The sequence below is a fragment of the Sparus aurata genome, chromosome 11 (assembly GCF_900880675.1).
Source record: "Sparus aurata chromosome 11, fSpaAur1.1, whole genome shotgun sequence".
NCBI classification, from domain to species: domain Eukaryota; kingdom Metazoa; phylum Chordata; class Actinopteri; order Spariformes; family Sparidae; genus Sparus; species Sparus aurata.
This window is the reverse complement of record NC_044197.1, coordinates 33133405-33154098: the sequence shown is the minus strand read 5'-3', so window position 1 is coordinate 33154098 and position 20694 is coordinate 33133405. Positions and strand designations below refer to the sequence as shown.

General features: G+C 40.5%; 1 protein-coding gene and 1 long non-coding RNA gene across 7 annotated transcripts in view; one reads left to right on the top strand and one right to left on the bottom strand.

Moving 5' to 3' along the window:
• nfic (nuclear factor I/C) overlaps positions 1-20694 on the top strand; it is a 209864-nt gene that overhangs the window by 121034 nt on the left and 68136 nt on the right. For 4 of the 6 annotated variants that reach the window (XM_030432866.1, XM_030432865.1, XM_030432867.1 and 1 more), the window contains exon 7: positions 3326-3458. The exons of the other annotated variants lie outside the window; for them this stretch is intronic. In XM_030432866.1, coding sequence (XP_030288726.1) covers positions 3326-3458 — 133 coding nt within the window. The remainder of the gene's footprint in view (positions 1-3325; positions 3459-20694) is intronic. 6 annotated transcript variants of the gene reach the window in all.
• On the bottom strand, positions 9780-18313 carry LOC115591147 (uncharacterized). Its single transcript, XR_003985909.1, has 2 exons — positions 18182-18313; positions 9780-10412 (listed from the first exon to the last, which is right to left on the bottom strand). It is a non-coding gene; the product is annotated as an uncharacterized LOC115591147 (long non-coding RNA).

Genomic DNA, 20694 nt, shown 5'->3' with positions numbered 1-20694 from the left:
CACGTAACAACGCACGCACGCATAACAAAATAATCATGCGTGCATGCGTTGCTGCGTGTCTCTCTAATTGTATTGACATCGATTTACCGCCACACACACACACACACACACACACACACACACACACACACACACACACACACACACACACACACACACACACACACACACACCACACACCTCTAATCCATTTCAATCAGTGTGGTAATTATTCTAAAATGCAACACACACTGATCAGGCATAACATTATGACCACCTGCCTAATATTGTGTTGGTCCCCCTTGTGCCCCCAAAAAAGCCCTGACCCGTCAAGGCATGGACTCCACTACTGTGGTATCTAGCGCCATTGTGTTAGCAGCAGATCCTGATCCTTTAAGTCCTGTAAGTTGCGAGGTGGGCCTCTATGGATCGAACTTGTTTGTCCAGCACATCCCACAGATGCTCGATTGGATTGAGATCAGAGGAATTTGGAGGCCAAGTCAACACCTTAAACTCGTTGTTGTGCTCCTCAAACATTCCTGAACCATTTTTGCTTTGTGGCACCACATATTCCTGCTGAAAGAGACCACAGCTATCAGGGAATACCGTTTCCATGAAAGGGTGTACATGGTCTGCAACAAAAAAATGACAGTGGTGAAATAATGTGGTGCAGTTTTCATAGTGATAATAATGATAACATTACAGTGGGTTCAAATAACTGGTTTACCTCTCCATGGTGCTCTCTTAACCGGAAATATACCAGCCGGCGCCGACAGAGCCGCTTCTTCTCTTCCTCCAGAATCAGCAGGATTAAAAAGAAAATCAAAAATTGTCCTTGGTAAAATTTTTACTTTCTACTCTTTCACTTATCTTTCGTAGGCCTGGGTGAGAGAAATCGTGACGCAAGAGGTAAGGGTGGGAAAATCTGATGACGTAACCAGGAAATAATCTGAAGGCTAGACCGTCCCATTTAACAATGGTTGACAGAGGTCTGTCAGAAGGAGTCGCCTTCAAAGGCCGCAAAGGCCACATCCTTCAAAGGATGCAGTCCCTGAATTGGGACACAAATACTGCCTCTGCCATGTTGCCTTCTTCCCATGTCGCCCCAAGTAAGCGATGCAAACGCACCCGACCGTCCAAGTGTTATAACAGAAAACATGATTCATCAGACCAGGCCACCTTCTTCCATTCTACTGTGGTCCAGTTCTGATTCTCACACAGCCTGACTAGTGTGCGGCTATGCAGGCCCATACTCAACAAACTGTGATGCACTGTGTCTTTTGACACCTTTCTATCAGAACCAGCGTTAACTTCTTTAGCAATTTGACCAACAGCAGCTCGTCTGTTGGATTGGACCACACCAGCCAGTATTTGCTTCCCACATGCATCAGTGAGCCTTGGCCACCCATGACCCTGTCGCTGGTTCACCACTGTTCCTTTCTTGGACCACTTTTGATAGATACTGAGCACTGCAGTCAGGGAACACCCCACAAGAGCTGCAGTTTTGGAGATACTTTGACCCAGTTGCTATCACAATTTGGCCAATTTTTCCTGCTTCCAACACATCAACTTTGAGGACAACATACTCACTTGCTGCCTAATGTATCTCACCCACTAACAGGTGCCATGATGAAGAGATAATCAGCATCATTCACTTCACCTTTCAGTGGTCATAATGTTATGCCTGATCGGTGCACATGTTGCATATGTGTGAAATCAGTCTGTGAGAAATGCGCTGCATGTGTGAGGGTTGGGGTTTTTGTGTGGACCCAAAATGCAGAGACAGAGAAACAATCCAAGAGTTGTTTTATTTGACAAACAAATGTTACAGAATGAAATGTAAGGGCTGGCAGGATGGGTGCTGTGGTTGGGAGAGTGTTTTCAAGCATGCCACAGGCGCTGAGAGCTGAGCAGACAGACGCTGGAAAAAACACTCAGTAGCAACAAAATTCACTGAGGAAGTAACTCACTGTCACCAGAGTTGTGGTGAGACCTGAGTATTATAGCCAGAGGATGATGAGCTGATGGGAAACAGGTGCAACTCTTAGCTCAGTGGGAACCGGTAACCACGCCCACGGAAACAGACACACACAGGAAGAGAGCAGGTGAAGGAAAAAGGAGGGGGAAAGAAAACAAACAAAAACCCCAAATATCACGGTAGGCCCCGTGACAGCATGTGTGTGAGACAGAGCAGCTTGGTTGTGTGAGGCGAGGGGTTTGTGTATGTTTGGTAGTGAGGTGAATCATAGCGTGCCACAATTCTATTGGGTAGAGTTGGGCTGTTTTGTGATAGTGAGACAGATGTATTCGATGCAAAGATGCAGTACAGTTACGATACAGACATTTCATACCCTGTCCATGGGTATAAACATTGCTTTGTATTATGTATTCATTTTATGTAAATTGTCATTTACATGTGATACAGCTGTATATTTTCATACGGGGAAGAAAATCCTATCTTGGCATTTTCTTGTGATCACAGTATGTTTGCTTGTGACATCTCAAATGTGGAATTGACAAACAACTGAACACTGAAAATACCAAGATTTATATCATGCATTGCCATTAAGCCTGAAAATACTGTGATTTTTTGTCCATATCACCCAACCCTAACACAAAACTAAATCCTCAAAATTTGGTAAACATGATTTTCCAGTTACTTTTATATGGCTTGAATGTTGATGTGAACGCTATTTGTTAACTGGAGCCTGGTAATCACTGTCATATAAAACAAACATAGTTTAACATTCATGGTGTATTTTGGAGGGAAATCCTATTAATTGTTTTTGTTCCACTGTAGTTTACATTGTAGCATGTGCACCTAGAGGAGAAGCACTGTTGTGCATGAGTTATCTTCTTTTATTTTGGAAAGCACGTGGAAATATAGCAGTCACTTATTTGTCTGTGTTGCGAGAGAGTTGTAAGAATGTGGACTTGAGAAAACTCGGCCAAATTCAGCACAATATCTGTCTTTCAATGACACCGTGGCACAAAAGATCATCGCCAAACATCATTGTTTGATAGTGTCAATCATAGCCAGGTGTAGGATGGAATATTTCAATTGCTTTTTGTTCTTATATAGGAGTACAACTACTGGATGCCAACATTTAATAACATAAAAAACTGTGCCTATCCAAACTTGACATGACATGACAACATGACATTCAAAACCCATTTGAATTTGATAAAACATGAGAAGCTAGATATTAAGGACCCAGTTTAATGCAGTTTGTAATGTTTGAACAAGGTTACGTTTAGTACAATGGACCTAAAAAAAAAAGAGATAGATTTTCAATTTTCAGTGTGACTGTCATTACTACATTGCATATTCTCCCTGTTTGTGTAGCTCCAGTAGTCACAGGCGTAGGTCCTAGTTTCTCTATGGGGGAGCTCCAGGGTCATCTGGCCTACGACCTCAACCAATCTGTCAACCAGCCAGTCAGCCTCAGACGATCACTGGCCAGCACCTCATCTAGCGGGTAATCACACACACGCACGCACACACACACGCACACACACACGCACGCACACACACGTATTTGTTCATTCATAAACTCTATACTTAGCCGTGTCCTTTTTTAAGGATTCCCCCTAATTGTTTCAGACATAAGTTGAAAAGGAATAGGACTCCACTAATGCAGCCAACAAATGCAACCCTTACTATCGCAAATGTGGAGGACATTATTTCTGTGTCCTTTTCAGTCTTAAAATACTCAAATCCATTGTGGCCACCGTCTTCAGAGAATTTAGTCTTCCCAGGGGCAACACCTGTGAGGGGCAACACCCAGTGAGTGTCCTCAAGGGGCTATGGTTTTCTTCGACAAAAGACATGCAAGTTCACTTTAACCGGTGACTCTAATTAACCTATGTGTGTAAATGTTTTTTTATGTCAGCCCTACGATAGACTGGCAACCTATTTAGTTGTACCTCACCTCACAACCTGTGAGTGCTGGGATAGTGGGTATGATGGATGGGATATACTTTAAATCAATTGAAATAGATAAAACTGAGATGCATAAAAAGCATGATTGTGCACAAAGATGTAACGCACATATTTTTGAGGGTGACCCTGACAGTGACAGTCTCTTTTGTGTTAACTCTACATCTTGCATTCAAAAGGTCAACAGCTGTTTTTGTGCATGAATATGGTGGACAGTGTAAAAATATGTACCAATCAGCCACTACATTGAAACTAACTATTGCTGTGTTTAATAAGGATCCATTTCTTTAAGTGGAAGCACTCCACTATGCACTGTTATCCTATTGGCTATTCGTCATGCGCTTGTATTCGTGTGAGGGCACTCAATCTTTCAGCTCTGTGGGAGTGGTGGGAGAATCACTCACTGCAACCAGGTGTGTCTGGCACTGATTGACTTTGATTAAGCCCAGGTGTGGGGAGCCTTCATATACCCTGAGTCTCCAGTGCTCTGCGCTGACTCATTATCTCACCTTCAGAGGTAGTGAGAGGTTCTCCCCATGGCTTCTCAATTCAGAGCTTGTGTGTATTTGTTGTCAGTTGCCTCTCATTTTCTGGGTCTCCTGGACAATTTTGATTTTGGGTCATCTTTTTGGCAGCGGTGGTTTAGTTTAGTCTTTTAGCACTTTGTTTCGTTAGGGAAGCCTGTAGTGGCTCTATACAGATTTGTTGGTTTTCTTTTCCCCCTTTGGTGATTTTGTGGTTATCCCTCCAGAATAACTTTGAGACACCCCTGGGTCTGCACCTGCGTCCCAATCCCAACCCCACCCCCTTTCCTGACATATATGTGCAAAACCAAGTGATGTTTTCACGTGTGAACTCCGAGTAAGCTTGATTATTTTGATATGTAGTCGCATAGACATGACAAATTGGCGACGAGTAATCGATTAACCTACCAAGCAAATGGAACTTTAAAGTGCATGGAATGAGAAGTCTACCGGAGGGAAGGAGAGTGAAAACGAGCAACACCACTAGAGGAATAGCAAGGCTAATGAAGGATGTGTGAGTAGGCCATGCATAACACACGGTAAACTACACATAAGCAACCTTAAAAACGGTAAACATCAGACTGAAGATGGCTTTTGTCGGAAAAGTAGACGAGTTTGATAGTGCTAATGAAGACTGGGAGCGTACATATAAAGAGTGTAATTGTATTGTTATGCCAATGAAGTGGAGCAAGAGAAGAAAATTTCCGTTCTCAGTCTAATGGGAGCTAAAACGTACAATCTCGTACGCAACCTAGTCAGCCCAGCCAAACCGTCCAGCATGAAATTTGAAGAGATTCATACGACTTTGCAAAACCATCTAAAGGCCTCAACCCCTAGTGATAGCGGAGAGATTTAGATTCCATAAAAATCAAACAAAGGATTAAAGCATTTCTGACTACATAGCCGAACTGCGCAAACTTTCACAAAATTGCGATTTCAAAGACTGACTTTCTGATGCATTAAGAGAGACTGGTATGTGGCATGCACTGCTCGAGCATACAGAAGAGGCTACTATCAGAAAAGGACTTGGACTTAGAAAAAGCACTGGCTATTGCAATTTCAATGGAAACAGCAGCTAAGGAATCATCAGAATCACAAAAGAAAAGCATTGAAAATGAAATGCATAAAATGTCCATAAATAACACAAGGGCAGAAGTGCTACAGATATGGAAAATCATCATATGATGCAATTGACTGTTGGTCAAAGGAAAACTTAGAGTTTCTTTAAAGAAAAATCCAGCTTGATTGGCATGCAATTAAGGCCCTCAAAATATCTCAAAAGCCAGAGGCTGTAGCTCTAAACAAAGACTGACTCAGCTCTTAGAAGATCATGCAAAAGTGTTCGAGAAAGGCATTGGCAAGCTGAAACACGTAAAAGCAAAGACCGAGATTTCACAAGGCACGTCTAAGTGCCATATGCACTGTCTGAAAATCGACACAGAACTTCAGAGACTGAAGGCGTCCAACATTCTCTCCAAGGTTGATTTGAATGATTGGGCTATACCCATTGTTCCAGTGACTAAAAAAAGGGAAAAGTGGAGGTGTTCACATATGTGGCGATTTCAAAGTGAGCATAAATCTGGTGCTGTGTACTGTACAGTATCCTCTGCCACAAATCAAAGACACCTTCTCATCACTAGCTAGAGGGGAGAAGTTTTCAAAAAATCTCAGGCCTATCTTCAGATGGAAGTGGAGGAATTGAGTAGGAGTTTCTAACCATCAATACCCATAAGGGACTATACCAGTTTAAAAGGCTTGTATTTGGCATCGCATCAGCCCTTGCCATCTGGCAAAGAGCGATGGAACAAATTCTTCAGGATAGTACGCAGTGTTACCTTGATATCTTAATCACAGGAAAGAATGATGAAGATCATCTCCAAAACCTAAGCAAAGATGAGGCGAAGAAAAAAAAAAAGGGGAGTTTTTCCAGAGTGAGATATCATCATATTGTGGCCACGTCCTTGATAGATTTGGTTTATGTAACCACAAGACAAAGTGGAAGTGGTGCTAAAAGCCCCCAGTCCAGAAAATACTAAGAAAACTAAGACCATACCTAGGCCTTGTCAACTATTACCACAAGTTTCTACCAAACCTTGCTTCAGTATTGCATCCACACTGCTACAGATGGGAGCCATATGGGAGTGGTCAGAAAACTGTGAAAATGCTTTCAAGGACACAAAGATTAATAACTTCTGACGAGCTAGAGAAGTTAAACCAATATCCTTTACAGCCAAAGGTTCACTTTAGTGATGTCAGGTTATGGTTTAAAGGGGAAAACTTAGGAAGGGATATAGGAGGTGGACCCAAACGCAGTTACTCACGGGAGGCAAGGATAAAGGGGAACGAAAGGTGAGCTTTGTTAAATCAAAGCTGAGTGCAAAAAAAAAACAAACAGACAAAACAGCAAACAAGAACTAGACAAAGTGTAAACCAAAAGACAAAGTTCGAATCAAAAGCAAAATGCAAAACTCCAAATCCAAAAACACATACCAAGAGGAACTGGGAAACGACAGGAGCAGGCACATGAGCAGGAGCAGACAGGGGCTGACAAATACAATGACCAGACAGGGGCTGACAAATACAATGACCGGACAAGGAGTGAAGGGAAGACACAGACTAAATACACAGACGCTGATGAACAGACAAGCAACAGGTGAGGAGAGAGAGGAGGGAGGAGGCCAGGTGTGGTGACGAGGGGGAGGAGCACATGAGAAAACATGAAGGGAACAATACAACAGACAGAGGGGAGAACATGGGAGAACATAGGAGAAACTTAAAGGACAAGAGACACAGTGGGGCATGGAAAATCAAAACCAAGACACGATACAAAGACATGGAACTCAAAATGCAAGAAAACACAAGACACGGAACCAAAATCTGAATATAACCAAAGGACAAGAATCTACAGTCATGACAAGTGAAAGACCACCAGCCTCTGGTATCCATCTTCAACCCTAGGAAAGGAATCCCAGTGATGTCAGCCACCCAACTACAACAATGCGCTGTTCCTGAGAGCTCACTCAAAATGGCCAGAGGTGATACAAATGAAATCCACAACCTCAGAAAGGACCAATTCTGTTCTCAGGAACATCTTTTCCAGAAACGGCCTGCCGGAGCAAATTGTGAGTGATAGCTGTCCACAGTTTACTTCAGATGAGTTTACACTTTTCATGAAGATGAATGGCATCAAGCACTTCCAGTCAGCTCCACACCACCCTGCTATGAATGGGCTGGCAGATCGGTTCTTTCAAACCTTTAAGAAGTCAATCAAAGCCATGGGAATGGAAAACATCACCCTTCAGCATAAAGCGGACAATTTTCTTTTTGTGTATCAGAACTCTGTCCATTCAACAACAAAACAAACTCCAGCAATGCTGTTTATGAACAGGCGTTTGAGATCTCGCATTGACCTCCTAAAACCCAACTTGCTGAGGAAATGGGCCACTGATGTATGAGATGGATGTTGGAAAGCAGACATGGAGACGTCATGTAGATCAATTACTGAACATGCAGCCAAACAGCACCCCTGAGCTGCCTGCATCCAACCAACAAGACTCAACACCAGAATCACTATTAGACCCACCACTCAGTCCTCTTCCCTATAAACTGTGACACCTGCAAAATGTGTCTCCACAGAAGATGCCACAGGGTCCAAGGTGTTACCCAGAAAGAAGCAGGGCATCACCCAAAAGGCTGGAGTTGTAATGAACTGTCTTATTTACAGGTGGCTGTAACAAAGTTATGGACTGCAAAGTTATGAACTGTGAAGAGTGAAAAAAATACAAGAAAAGAAACTTTACTAATACAAACACTGTATCATTTCAAACAGGATCTATAAAGCAGAATGTTTTGTTGTATTCAACAGTGTTGCAGAAAATGAATGAGTGTGCATACTTGTGTAGTGTTAATCTAAAAGTGGAGTGTAGTGTTTAATCTATTTCTTTATGTGGAAGCACTCATCTATGCACTGTTCTCCTCCTATTGGTTATTCGCCATGTGCATGTAGACGTGTGTGCAAATTCGAAAATAAACCAAGGTATGTTTTCAGGTGTGAACTCTGAGTAAGCTTGTTTATTTTATTAATATGTGGTTGCATAAACACGACATGGGATGTCTGTAGTGGATCTTTTGGGTCCTGTATGTCGGTTAGTGGCCTCCATGGTGGCGCAACCCACAATTGCTCGATCACCAACAACAGTGTTTTGGATGGGAGGTGTGTGTTAAGTGACATCCACATTGTGCCAGGACCCACAGTTTTTCACAGAACATTGCATTGTAACAAGATCAATTTTATTCACACCTCCTGACAGTGGTTTTGATGTTGTGGCTGATTATTGTAAATGTATATAATTTATAAATATTAGGGCTGTCAAATATAACGCGTTAACGTAACATACTCTTAACAGCGTTAAAGAGAGAGAGAAAAAAGAAAAACACGCATTGTATGATTTATGGCCGCCAATGGCACCTGTTGTCTTGATCCAGAGGATGGCAGAATAATAAGAAAGGGAATCAGAAGAAGAGGCAGGGTTGGCAGTTCGGAAAAACACGGTGGACTGAAAAGCGAAAGTGGAAGGAAATAGAGAAAGGACTTATGAACGGCAAACTCACTTTCAAAATACTGCTAGATGGTTCGGTCCATAGGACAAAAGTTATCTGCCCATGTTGACATGAAATGAGTTACCATTGAAGTACATCGGTCCCAAATATCATTTGCAAACCAAACACATGGCAGATGCAGAGAGCCCCCCCCCCCCCCCCCCACACACACACATCACCATGTTTTGATCCCATTTAGGGTGAGGGGATATTTTTTGAGCCTTTCATTTCCCTGCATGATTTGAAATGTGGAATAAACAATTTCATAAAGCAAGCATATTTGCCTAAACCTAACCCTTTCTTATGTTGTTAAAAGTATAAAGAACAAGAAAAAAATACATTAAGGTACATTTAGAACAGACAACTGTGCCAAAAAAATTGCATTTAATTTGCGATTAATTGCGAGTTAACTATGGACAAAATGCGATTAATCGCGATTTAAAAAATTATTCGCTTGACAGCCCTAATAAATATAGATGTATATTCTGACTATGTGCTGTGTATATATTTTTGGTAGTGATTGTGATATAACAGGTCATTAAAAAGAGGGGGTTTAGCTACTATTGCTTCTAAGGCTTTTGATTGTAGACATGTTTCCTTTGATTTTAACTCATTTGAATATCTTTTGCTTCTGTTTTTAAATGCCAGACACCTATATTAACTACGTGTGTGTGTGTGTGTGTGTGTGTGTGTGTATAGAGTTATGTATATTTTGTAATAAATTGACAAAATTCTTGTTGATTTTGAAAGGGCTACTGATTTTTATTAATCAATTCAAAGATTTTGGGTTCACACAACATGTCCATAGACCAACCCTCTATCATGGCCATACTGTAGATCTGGTAATAAGGGGCTGAATGTTGATGAAGGTTCTTAGTTATCCAGGTCATGGTAATTCTAAGTGCTGTATCGTAGTCAGCTGGACTTGTTTCACCTCTCATCCAAGAGTCTTCAGTTTTAACTCACTGGAGGGGAGTTGCAGACTCTTACACTCTGTGTGGGAATGTCCTCACAGAGTCGTTAAGGATACGCAGGAGTGCCGACTTTTAGAGTTGTCTGGGGAGAGAGCTCAGTGCAGCATTGTAGGTGGGTGGTAAGTAATAAGTAAGTCTTTGGCCACGTCCTCTGTTCAAAGACAGTCTTTCCAGTTTGACATAGATGGATTCCTTTACTCGTCTTTCAAACCATCTGTCTTCTCCAGCAAAGGTGTTCACATTGTTGTCCTCAAAGGAATGAGTTTTCCCCTTCAGATGTAGGTCGACAGCAAAGCCTGGGCCTGCGGAGTTGGCCCTCCTGTGTTGTGCCATTCATTTATAGAGGGGTTGTTTTGGCTCCCCAATGTACAAATCCCCAGGTGAATATTGAATCCACTGTAAAGAGAGTGGCTGAAAGTTTTATTATGCACATTAATATGTTGCCATCGCCAACCTGACTCCTTAGTAAATACGTTTAATTCAAAATAATTGACAACAATTCATCTTGTTGCACTGCTTAAACTAAAAACACCTGTTTTTAAAATGTAAGCCACCATGGAAACATTTGACTTAAACAAACTTTAAAGAAATTGTCGGAAAGCCAAGCATAGATGGAGAAAAAAGTCAACTTCAGATTCACTTTGATATTCTGTGCAACCACCTTTCAGTATATAATAAGGCGCTGAGAAATGCCAGACAGGTTCACTTCTCCGAACTTCTGAATAAGAACCAAAAAAAAACGAGGGCCCTTTTTACAAGATTGACAACCTGATAAACCCTTTTTCTATAAACCCCAGTAACCTTGTCTCAAGTATTAAGTGCAACACATTTTCAGCCTATTTCGGAGATAAGATATCTAGAATTAGAGGGAATATTATTCAGACAAGGCAGTATGTTATAAAAAACACTAACCATTTCTACCCCATTTTTAAAAACTGCAACTGCATTTTCGAGGAATTAAGTATTTTCAACCACTTCTTGTTCCCAGGCACCTTCCCTGATGCATAAAGACTGCCATGGTCATATAGATTCATCAGTTTTTAAAATGATTACGTCAAAACTATATCGAAAATGCATCAGAATGCTGATTCTGTTAACACCTTGTTGACTTCTCATATTTATTAAGGCTACCAGAAGATGAAATGTAATGTTTTTAAAGTTGTCTTGTAAGACTTAGTCTTTGTGGTTGATGTGCAATGGCCGATGGTTGTGGTTATTATAGCCCTGTGCAGTGAGGAGAGTCAGTTCTTCCTACACTAGTGTGAAGGCATCTGAGTATGGTGCTGAAAGGACTGCAGTTCAGAAGTTGACTTTCAGTGCAAAGAGGAAAACACTTAAAAAAACAAAAAAAAAAACATAAGAAAATGATTTATAAAATTTAATTGGATATGTCTAAATAAACAAGACTATCAGTATTATTTTAGTATAATCATGTCATATAGTTATTATATTGATAACAGTCCAAATAAATCCCATATTCTCTCATTCAACTCATGTTTACTAACAAGACATACCTAAGTAAGCAAAGGAATAGTATTTACAAGGTAAATGTATTGTCATTTTTTTTTGTTTACCAAGGATTTAAAAAATAAAATTGAGTCCTGCGACATCCATTTTAGACAATGGAGTGTTGAGGATGAGTTCAGGAATCTGAGAGCCTGGTGAATGAAGCTTCCTCATAGTCTGGTGGTATAGCAGGAGATACTTCTGATGTTGTCTCTTAGTATCATTTTGGCTCTGTGCAGACATCTCACTTCACCAATGTAACTGACACTCTGTCGGGAACCAACGATATTCTGGTTTTTATCACCCATGGTAGAGGTTGCCTCCCTTTTTCTAAAATCAATAATCAGTTTCTTGGTTTTGCTGTTATTGAGTAGTACCTTATTCTTTGTGCTCCACTCTGCAAGATTGTTGATTTCCTCCCAATATGATCTCTCCTCATTGCGGCCGATTCACAATAGTGAAGTGAGTTCTGCGTGGTGCGTGTGTGATTACGCGTAAATAAAATTATACAACAAAGGGCATAAACACCCAAAGTGTGTTCCTTTCTGCTCCGTAACCTACTAAGGTAACATGCAGTACCCAGCAGTTGTCCACTCGCCGTCCCGCAGCTGCAGTTCAGCCACTTTATCAGCCAACTTGAATACCGTTGTCCATCTCCCTCTTCTTTCGTCTCATCATAGTTCCTTTTTTCTTTGCAAAGTAGCTCTCCGAAGACGTTTGTTTTACACTCATTTCAGCTAGCTTGGGGGCTTATTTTTTTTTAGGGTATACCGTGACTGAAACTGGTATGTGTCAAGCGTACCGACAGGAACAGATGGATGTTGTTTAAAAGAGAATTTGTTTTTCAAAATAAAACAACTTTCCATGTATGATCGTCAATATAACCGAAATAAAATAACGTATTTATTCTTTCTCTGCGGCCCAGCATCAAACGACCCACGGACCGGTATGGTCCGCGGCCTGGTGGTCGGGGACCCCTGACCTAGCTAATATGTGCTAACAGCAGTCACCACTTGTTGCCATAGCAATGGTAAACATCATTTAATGTCAATACTATAGAGTGCAGATTCGGGCTATTTTGTAAATACAGATAAGATCCCTTTTTATTCAGCGCAGTATGCAAGGCTCTTGCTCTCAGTGGGGACAGCCTTCCATTCCGACACCCCTCCATTGCGAAACACCCCCACTCCAAAACACCGCTGTTCCGACCCTCCCCTCCAAAACACAGCTGTTCCGAAATTAAACACCGCTATCCGTGGTGCTGAAATCCCCACTTCCAGCCGCACTCGCACAATTCTGAAGTGGGTTAAGGTTAGGGTTAGTTCGGAGTGGGGGGGTTTCGGAATGGAGGGGTTTCCCCAATAGCCTTTTCGGAATAGCAGGGTCTTTGAAAAAAAGGGAAACCCCGCCATTACGATGAATTGAAGTCTATGTTCGGAACAGCGGGGTTTCGGAAAGGCGGGGTGTAACCGCTCTCAGTTTGACAATGCACCTGGTTGGGGCTGGTAGACCTGTTGGACAACGGCCCATTAAGTGAACAAAAAGGTTCACTGGCTTGCCAACTAGGTATCTAGTCACATCAGCCCTCCTGGTCCCGCACTGCTGCTGCTGCCTGCCACACACACACACACACACACACACACACACACACACACACACACACACACACACACACACACACACACACACACACACACACACACACACACACACACACACACACACTGTGAAGAAATAAAAATGTAATTTTATTTGACTGTGTCCCTGTCCCAGGAAACAGATCAAGGGGAAAAACCCTTCTCCTCTACTAATCACACTTCACAAAAGAAACAAGAACAAACAGTTTTAGTCTGAGTCTTCCTTGTGTATTACATATTTGATTCTTATTCTGTTTTTTACATGTTGTTGAGCAATAAACAACAAACAGACTCGGTAGCACAGTATTAGCAGCTAACATCCAGCATGCTATCCAGACCACTGCTCCACGTGATTGACAACTAACCTGCCATGCCCCCAACTGGAGCCTTCTTCCTCTCCACCTACCCCCCTACCATGGTCCACTGTCTCCTACTGGCTGTCATAAAGCTACTTCCACTGCTGTGATTAACTGGATTCCCATTCCTGTTATCTCGCATCACACATCAATACACATGCACAGGTGTAGTTGAACTATTGACCACAGTGTGCTTGTTATTCTAATCAAATCAGCTAACGCCAAATCTCACACCAGCAATCTAAACTTTGGGTTATTTAACATCCGCTCACTGACAAACAAGGGACCTCTGCTCTATGATCTACTGAATGACCATACGTTTGATTTCTTTTGCCTGACTTGAGACATGGCAGCAGCCTAATGACTTTTCACACCTTAATCAAACTATTCCTCCTGGATTTGTCTTCTCATCACAACCCTGTACCTCTGGCAGAGGGGATGGCCTGGCGATACTATACAATCAGATAAGGAAAGTGTCCTCCATTATAGTGCCAGTATACCCCTCATTTGAGTCCATTGCTCTACAAATCAAGGGCCCAACTCCTACTATTCTGGCCACTATCTATCGACCACTCAAGTCGAATAATGCCTTCCTACAGGAATTCTCTGTCCTCTTAACAACCTTATGTCCTGTGTCCCCAAACTTATTTGGGGACACAAATAAGTGATTTTGCTGAGTGATTTTGATATCCACTGGGATAGCATCATCAATGTTTTTACAAAGGATTTTACCTCACGCATTGACAGCTTTGGACTACAGCAACATATTGACTTTCCGACACACTCCAAAGGACACATTCTTGACCTAATCTGCTGCTCTGGTGTAACCCCCCCTAAACTATTGTGCCTTAAATTTGCCCATCTCAGACCACAATCCTTTAATGTCATGCTAAGTCATGCTCACTAATAGAATTAAGGACAAAGAGGCAACTTATCTACCACAGATGAACTGTTATCCCACTACAATCTTGGACGTCATTCACTGCTAAATACTCTTGCACCTCTACAAACAAGGTCTGTTTCCTTTGCTCACTCTGCTCCTTGGTTTACACCAGCGCTACGCCAGCTCATACCAAAGGCTGTCGCTTTGAACACCTTTATGTAAAACTGGCCTTGCAGTGCACAAAGAAATGTATCATAATCACATTCTCCACTACAAGGATGCTATTTCTTCAGACAAAACCACATATTACTCAACCTTAATCAGGAAAGTGGATGGGAGCACCAGAGCCCTATTCTCAACCATCAACAATATTCTGAAACCACCTGATGCTCTACCACTTCACCTACACTGTAAAATGTTACCAGAATTTAACAATATTTTACTGTAATATTTCACAATAATTTACTGTATTATCACTTTACTTAACTGTAATAATCACAATATAATACTGTAATTTAGAATTTTCTGTGAAATCAAGTGAATTACTGTGAAAAAACTGATACCTGGTTTTAACAACACTTACTGTAATATTTCACAGTAAAATACTGTAGTCAAACCATCCTCTGTGATAACACAACAAATTATTGTAAAATTTGAATCGCGCCTGAACCGCACTGCATCGTGGGACCAAGAAGAGACGACAGGTGGATAGGGGTGGATAGGATACCGTTCTCTTATATACATCCATGGTGGATAATGATACGACCCGACACATACCGATAGAAGAGCTCAAAGGTAAGGTTAACATCATTACATTTTAGGCAGCTTGTCACAACTTTATTAGTTGTGTGAGTTAATGTTAGTAAATGAACGATCTTTGGATCAAGGTAACGTCACTTTATGCTCCACTTTTTTGGCTGTTAAGTCATTTCAAAGCCGTTTTTCTCCGCAAAGCTTTGCCTCATAGAGAAGTAACTTATATCTTTGGAAAGTTCAAATTGTGTGTTTTCATCTATTCGTCTCCACGTGATGTTAGGAGGCATAGTGTATGAGTTATTCCGAGAATACGCTGTGTTTTCGCCGCGAATTGGCTAAAGTCAAAGCTAAAGTAAGCTAACGTTAGCCTCCAGCTGCAGCAACTAAGTCATTACAAAGCCGTTTTTCTCCACGAAGCTTTGCCTCACAGAGAAGTAACTTATATCTGTGGAAAGCTCAAATCATATGCTTTCATTTGGTGGTCATATCGATGGGAGAGATATGCATGAGTATTTGACTACTAATCTTTTCCAGCTTAAAGTATATGATCTGTCACTAATTGCTCTCCATTCTTTTTCAGAGGCAGTTTAAACAAGGACAGTGATCCCTGGAGCAGGCTGTTGAGGTAAAAATAGCACATAAAACTGTGTAAATCTGCGAAAATCAAGTGGTTCTCTTTTTGATATTGTACTTTGATCCACCACTGAATGTCTCATCAAACTCGCAAATGACATTTGGATCAAATTAAGCCTATAGTCAGTAATTTAATCGCATTCATTCACAGGGCGGCTGTGGCTCAGTGGGTAGAGCGGGTCGTCTAGTGATGAGTAGGTCACCAGTTCGAATCCCGGCTCCCCCTAGTTGCATGTCGAAGTGTCCTTGAGCAAGATACTGAACCCCAAATTGCTCCTGATGAGCAGTTGGCGCCTTGCATGGCAGCCTCCGTCATCAGTGTATGAATGTGTGTGTGAATGGGTGAATGTGGCATGTGTTGTACAGCGCTTTGAGCTGTCGTTAGACTGGAAAAGACTGCTTGATTGTCCAAGGTACTGTTGATATCTGGATTTTATATTGATATTTCGAGCTGTATTTATTATTATTTTAAAAATGAACAAAACAATCACTACATGATCATTTCACATAACTTATTTATTGGTCTAGATGATTAAAAAAAAAGATCAGGGCATCCCTAGTTAAAACCAAATCTTAGAGACTTAAAAATTGCACGAGCAAGGTAGGGCTCAATGTTCTCTGGCTTCAGGTGTGCAAGAGACAGTCAATTAGACCACTAACAATGGTCAATGAGTGGGTCACAGTTTTCAAAAGCATTCAATGTTGCTGAACATTTAAATGAATGAAATATAAGCATTGCTCTCTTGTGCAGCATTCCACTTCTTTGAAATTGTGCAAGATGGGTATGGCTGTTCATTTCAGGCAACATAATGAAGCCTAGCGCTTGGATGCTGTCCACTGGACAGGTGGTGATGGGACCACATGAGCATTCTCTAATTTGTCCTCTGTATTTGGTCAATCTGAATCAAATTCAGCAGCCCAGCACTCCTCAACTTTCTCCTTTTGATAGCATGGCAAAGGAGCACACAACCTGTGAGCTGTAGACATGTTTGGTAAACTTCATCAACTTTAGTGCATTATTGTCTCAGGAATTTACATTACTATTTTCATTACAAGTGTTTGTTTTTCAATGTTTGTGTATCAATTTCTACACGATCTCTGTGAAACTGAAAGTTGTCTTTGCTTTATTGTTTACAGGTGCTTCTTGGGCATTAACCCTGAGATGGGCTCAAATTCCAAGAAGAAGCATGGAGGCATCAATTGACACGTGAGCACACTCCAAAGGAAACTTGTTAACTTTGAGTGGTCAATGTAAATATGAAATTGTTACGTAGTTGACGTAAGAATGTTCATATTGTATGTTCATAAGTTGTAAATTGTTTATACTGTATTGTTTATACTGTATATGTTTAAAGTTGTAAATTGATGTGTGGGTTGAGTATAGGTAACCAATTTCCTGCTATCGATTAATCACAATTTGATATTGATTCAATTTAATATTGATTGATCGATTGATTCATAGATTCAGTTAGTGATACCATAGGAATGTTTTTGAGCTGTAACCTGATTACATAACTACCCCAGCCATGTAACACATCAATACTGGTATCAATATTGACATTAGGCAGGGAATGAATATATCAGCACTTAATAGCTGAATCTGCTCTTTAAAAATGAAAATTCATGTTTATGTTCAGAGACAGCTCTAGTAAATTGTTGAATTTGATTGTTTTATAATTAATAAAAAATTAAAATTAGTATTGTCTTTGTTTTCTTTGTTCTTGTTTTGACTTTTAATTTAGCAAATCCAAAGCATGTTTGTGTGGTAAAATCACAGGTAACAAGTCAAATTTGCAATATGTTACAATATTATTTAAATTGTAAATTTACAGTAAATTACTGGCTACTGGTTGCGTTACTTTTACAGTAAAGATTTAAAAAATACAGGCAATTACTGTAATTTACATACAGCAAGATATTGTAATTCCACAGCTACATACTGCTATATCACAGTAATTCCATGGGCATGGCAACTGTGAAGTTACAGTATACAGCTGTGGATGCATTGTATTTTACTGTGAAATATTTACAGTACATTATTGTGAAACATGTATCGTACATTACTGTGAAATATTTACAATAAATTACTGTAAAATTACTGTGAAAGTAATGCAACTAGTAGCCAGTAATTTACTGTAAATTTACAGTGAAAAATTTTACAGTGTACTCACAGTTGCACAGTGGATTACTTCATGACCTTCTTCAATGAGGAAAAATTGAAAACACCAGACACTGACTGCTTCAAATAACTCTACACCCTCTCTGCACTCTCTGCCTACATTTTCCATCAGCTCTCCACTTGACAGCTTCAAACTGCCAACTGTCTCTGAAGTAACCAAATTCATCCTTAAATCCAAATCATCCACCTGTCAGTTAGACCCCCTGCCTACCTACCTGATAAAAAAGCTGCCTGCCTGCCTGCCTTGTCCTCTCTCATAACTGACATCATTCATTCCTCACTAGTGATGTAACGGTTACCGGTGTCACGGTAAACCATGGTGAAATTCCCGACGGTGAAGGTTACCGTTTAAGTTTTAATTACCATGGTAACCGCCGCGGTTGGTAACCTCGGTGTGGAAAACTCGCGGCGCATGCGCAGCGTGCAACGTGCGCTTGTTATGTAGTAAAGAAGACATGGCGGAGGGAGGACATGATAGTAGCGGTCCTCACAGCATTTTTTCGCCTTCAAAGAGAACCAAATCTGCAATCTGGGCGTATTGTGGTTGTTATAAGAATGCTCAGGACAGCTGGTCAAGGATGGCAGCCCTGTCTGCAGGAGCTGCAAGAAGAGAGTTGTTGCGAGGGGCGGCAACACATCCAATTTACTTACTTTCACTTTACGACCATCACCCGCAACTGTTCAGCAAATGCAAGGTAAATTAACCTCAAGCTTGTGTGCATGATGTATGTATGTATGTATGTATGTATATATCGAGTTTTCTCTGTCTAATTTGCTGTTGTCACTAATGTAAACTGACCAGATAGTGGTATAACTGAACGAAGTTGATCCGTGATTTGGCTCGTTATCTGAACCGCTTATTAACTGTAGATTTCACTTTTTAAAGTCGACCTATTAATTCCCCAAATATTGATGCAGAGCTGCAGTGAGAAAGGATTTGACACAAACACGTACTGGGTGGACTGAGTTAGTGAACACAAACTGACTGAGATGACTGACTTTCATCTCAGCTCTGTTCACCTGAGCAGTGTCTACCTGTGGCTCAGCAGACATCTGACCAATTAGATTGACCGAGTCCACTGAAACAGACGAGCAGGCAGACAGAGAGACAGACAGCCAATATATAAGTAATATCAGAAATATATAACACTTGTGGATTATTTGTAGAATAGACTATATATAAAGAATAATATAAAATGGTGAATATAACAAGTGTCTAGATAGAAATAAGAGCCAAAATAGAGTATTCATAATTCATTTAACAACAATAATCCTTTTTGTTTTGATCTAAAAAATTATCCAACCTATTCCTCACAAAAGTGATGTGATCTAAATTGTGAGTTTTGTGATCTGTTGGTTGCACCCTTAGTATTAAGTACCAGTGACAGTAATAATTAATAATGACATTTTCACAGAGAGGGTCTGCTGGCCAATCAAGTGCTGCTGCCACTACATCTCATTCTACCTCTGTAACACAGACATTAAAGGACACGTTTCAAAAACAGGCTGCCTCAGCACAAAAGCCAATGACCTATTTTACACAGTTTTAATACATTTTTTTTATAATTATTTAATGTTGATTTTGCTGTGTTTTGTTAAGGTTTTGGATTTGGACTATTTTAGTATATAATAAATATATTTAAATATAAATCTTGATGAAATTATTTCAATTTATCAGTGTTTTTTCAACATTTTGAAGACATTTTAAAAAATACCGTGGTATACCGATAACTGTGATAATTTTGGTCACTATTACCGCAGTGTGAAATTTTCATACCGTTACATCCCTATTCATCACTGACTACTAGTGTTGTTCCATCATCACTAAAGACTGCTGCAATTACTCCAACTATCAAGAAACCCATTGCAGACCACACACTTTATCACCAAAATACTCGAAAGAACTGTTGCAGCTCAACTAAACACCCATCTGTCTTAATACAACCTCTTTGAACAATTTCAGTTCAGCTTTCATCCCCTTCATGATTCTTCTATGTATTTTACAGCTTTCACTGCCAGCCATGCTCGGACAAGAAATATGGAGTTTTCAGCGATATTAGAATCGGTTTCAAAGGAAATGTAGGCAAATTTCTGAAAGAAAAAAAACTGTTCGGAGAAATCAGAGAGAAGCAGTCAGAAAGATAATTCATAGTTTTCGTTTCGTTCGTCCTGCTGGAGGACATAACGTTAGTGGCATGACCGGGACACAATACAGAGCAGCAAAACAGTTGTTTTGGGCGATTGTGATGAGTGTGATGTCCTGTGCTGTTGTGAAGTATGTACATTGACTGCTGCAGTGGCACAGTGAGTACAGCAGTTGCCTGCCATACAGGTGACTGGGGATTGAATCCCGGATGGGGTCCATATTGGTATTTTTTTGGTCTTGTATATTAGCCATTTAATAAATTGTTTTTTAAAGAAGTCTTGTAAGTCATTGTTTTATTGCTTAATTTTCAATGAAGATCAGAATCAGAATCAGAAATCCTTAAATGTCCCGCAGACGGGGAAATTTGTTTGTCACAACAGTGACAGAATATTACAAAAACAGAAGCATATTACGAGAACAGAAACAATAGCAAAAATAAGCAATAAAATTAAAAGGAAAAAGTGTGTGTGTGTATATGTGTATGTATGTCTGTGTGTGTATATGTATGTGTGTATATATATGTATGTATGTGTGTGTATATATGTATGTGTGTGTGTATTATATATATATATATATATATAT